Below are 3,511 nucleotides of genomic sequence, written 5' to 3' on the forward strand. Positions count from 1 at the left end.
ACATTTAACCACAAATCTATATTTATTTGAAATCCATCCATCTAAAATCCATCCATCTAAAGAGACTGTTAGGAAGGTGCAACTTGGTGAGTGTACACATACATACATAGTCTACATAGCCTATGTTTGGAAAGAAGGTTTTGTGGCATTTTTGGCTAAAATAATCACAAAAAACAAACTAGATTTTTTAGTTCAATAAAACAAAATATCACATTCAACCCATAATCATTACATTCTTTCTCTCACAAAAAAAATCAAAAAAGCCAAAAGTCCTTCCCAAACCAAGCTTTTTAGCCCAGGCTAAAATAATCAAAAAAAGTCAAAAACCCAAAAAGTCGATCCACTTCCCAAACGAAGCCTAGTTGCAGTAAGAATTATAGAACAATGTAAAAGTGGCAAATTCAAACTCAGTAGATTTATGAAAAACAAAACTGATTTTCAGTTAAAATGTTAATGTTTGTTAAATTTCAAATCTCTTCAGAGGAGAAAAAGCATGGGTTTTGGCCAGGTGAACAAGAAGGCACTGCCAGCACTGAAACTGATATACATATATATATATATAGCATGGAGGGGAGGGTGTTATGGCCATTTGGAGTCTGGGACAGACACAAACTGGGAATTCAGATTTGGTGCAGTTCCTCACTTGCCTTCCAATCAAAGCAATCTGAAATTCTTTGCCAATCAACTTATCATTCATATGCTCTCAACCTTTTTAATAAATACTAATAATCGAATACTTATCTTAGTCACCTAACCCAGGAAAACCTCCTCTCCTCAATATTCATGTATAGTCAACCATTTTTTTCTATAAATCTTTCACATTAACAAACAACTTCATTTTGTTTTGTTTCATCATTGGAAGACGAAGTTTCCAAGGAAAGTATGGAGTTGAAAGACTTGCTTAAAGAAACTTCTGGTTTGTTTTTGTGGCATTTCATATTAGTAGTATAAAAATGTTTAAATTTTTCTGAAGCATAGATGATCAAGTTTATAGTACTCCTTATATTTGGATCAGTGTTGAATGATCAAAAAAATGCCTTAAATTGTTGTTCAATGTAAATAAATGTTTTGGCTGATTTTCAAAAGGAAAAAAAGGTGAAATTGAAGGTAGATTTAATCGTTGGGTCAGTAATGGATATGGAGGAGGCTAGTAGTATTGGTGGTGTTATACAGAAGGAACAAGACAATCAAAGTTCAATAAATTCACAAAGCGGTGGAGTTCAACCCAAACCCAGTAGTAGTGCTGCTATTGCAATCACAAGGAAAGACAATGAAATCGAAAGACAAGAAGATGGCAATTCAAGCCACAAAACAGACGTTCCTCATGTGTCAACGTCAGCAGCAGCAGGGGGAGGAGGAGGAGACGAACAAACGCAAACACAAATACAGACACCACCAGAGAAAAAGGAGGATTGTGTGATTATTGATGTCAAGTGCGGTGGTGGCGGCGATGGTGGTGCGGGATCATCCTACAGTGATGAAGGTTTGAGAGCAGAAAAGGTTTGCAGGATATGCCACATGAGTTTGTCAGAGGAGAATTCAGAGCTCCTCATCCAGCTTGGTTGTGGATGCAAAGGTGAACTTGGTGTCTCCCACCCTCATTGTGCTCAGACCTGGTTTAAGCATAAAGGCAATAGGTATTTATTATTCTCATTTCCTGCTTTTCCTCTGTTTTCCACACAACTCAATCCTTCTGTTTCTTTTCATATTTTAAATTCTTCATAATGCACTTAAAAACTGCATCTTCTCACAACTTGGGCAGTTCTTGTTCCCAAATTGCTTCAGAATTGTGCAATTTCTGTTTGTTTTTCTTTCATAATCCACCACTACTTCTTAGTTCAAACCCATAATATATTTTAATTGGAGAATGTCATTTTTTTCCCCTTATACTCGTAGTCGCACCACATAATTGAAAACCAAAATCAAATTAAATAAGCCAAACAGAAACCCGGGAAGGAAGAAGATTAAATCCTTTTTATCATCACATTATAGCCCTCCCTCCCTCTCTCTTTCTATTTTCCTTCTCTTCAATCAATTGATATGCTTTCCAGATTTGCAATTACATGGAGGATGTATTCTCAGAGGTCATTGTATCAATTTATAGACAGAGGCAAAAGCTTCTAAACTGATGACTAAGTACTGAAGGGAAATCATAAATTATATGTGTGTGTGTGTGTGATGTGCATCTTCAAATTCACTTTATCAGTATAAATTTGAGATCTAAGAGTGCTCTTCATCAAATAATAGCTTCTTTCATGGACTACAAAATTGAATGCATATAATAACTAGTAGTAGTAATCATTAAAAATTTCCCACCAACAGCAAAGAAAATAAATTTCTCGTTTCAATTCAGACATAGTTTTCATTTGTTTTCTTATTGGTGCAGACAATGTGAGATTTGTGGCAAGACAGCAAAAAACATAACTGGAATTCAGGACACAAGAATAGTTATGGAGTGGAACGAAATGAGGTTGATGGGTATGCGCAGTAGTGCTGCAAACCCTTCATCTTCATCATTGAGCAGAGAGGGTTCACGTCGTTGTAGGCCTTCCTTCTGCAACTTCCTACTAGCATGCCTCGTACTGGCCTTTATACTTCCATGGTTCTTCCGAGTTGATATGTTATGATATCATATCATATCATAACAACTAATACACCATTGTTATTATTGCTCAGCTCAGTTCAGTTCCAGTTGATGGTGTAAGGTCAGTCATCAGTTTTCTATTCATTCAAAAATCCAGCGACTGTAAACTTCCTACCTGTACAACACATAAATGAGAATTCAGATTTATTATAGATAATGTGAATACACCAACCATATATACTGGAGTTGCTACCTAACTGATTGAGTTCTGCAAACTGCTTCTACGACATTACAATTCATTTATTTAGGTTTCTTGTAAATTATACTACCAACTAAAATGTAGTGTTTAGGTTGGGAAGACATTGTAAATTTGTAACTCTTTCTTTTTTTTCTTGCTCTTGTTCTTTTCTTTTTTCCTTTGGGCGCCTTCTGGTGATATATTTTTTCTTTCTTTGAACTACCAGTAACTCACTCTCACATTGAATATAAGCAAAATTGTTTGTTTGCCCATGTTGACATATGGTTATTGTATTGCATGAGGTTAATCTGGTTGTTCTAATTTGCATAGTTTCCAGGAGAAGGAAAAGAAAATGACTTTGATCTCTCCATCTATATATATATATATATATATTCTTTGGGAGGGGTTGGGTATTGGGCACGGCTTTGGTTCTTAATTGTACATAAATGTAACTATTGGTTTGGTTTCCAGAGGAGAAGAGACCAAAGCAAGTTTTAATCAACTGAATTTATAGAAACTCTAAAGCTCCTAGCAGAACAGAAAACCACGACTTACCGTGTGGAACAGTGGCCAATCAAAAACAGTGGGTATTCCCTGCTCTTTAGGATTTTTCTCTGTCAATTGACATTTTGTTTGTCTTTTTTTTTTTTTCTTCTTTCAACCTTGTTCTGTTTTTGTTGCCTTGATTA

At 35.5% G+C, this 3,511-nt stretch overlaps 1 protein-coding gene across 1 annotated transcript; it reads left to right on the forward strand.

Moving 5' to 3' along the window:
* The first annotated feature begins 583 nt into the window (after positions 1-583).
* LOC114293003 (uncharacterized) lies at positions 584-3,094 on the forward strand. The gene is made up of 2 exons (XM_028237010.2): positions 584-1,637; positions 2,387-3,094. The coding sequence occupies exons 1-2, from the start codon at positions 1,132-1,134 to the stop codon at positions 2,625-2,627; spliced, it is 747 nt and encodes a 248-aa protein (XP_028092811.2). The 5' UTR covers positions 584-1,131; the 3' UTR covers positions 2,628-3,094.
* Positions 3,095-3,511: the final 417 nt, after the last annotated feature.

This window comes from Camellia sinensis, chromosome 7 (assembly GCF_055761805.1).
Source record: "Camellia sinensis isolate YWXY chromosome 7, ASM5576180v1, whole genome shotgun sequence".
In the NCBI taxonomy this organism is placed as follows: Eukaryota; Viridiplantae; Streptophyta; class Magnoliopsida; order Ericales; family Theaceae; genus Camellia; species Camellia sinensis.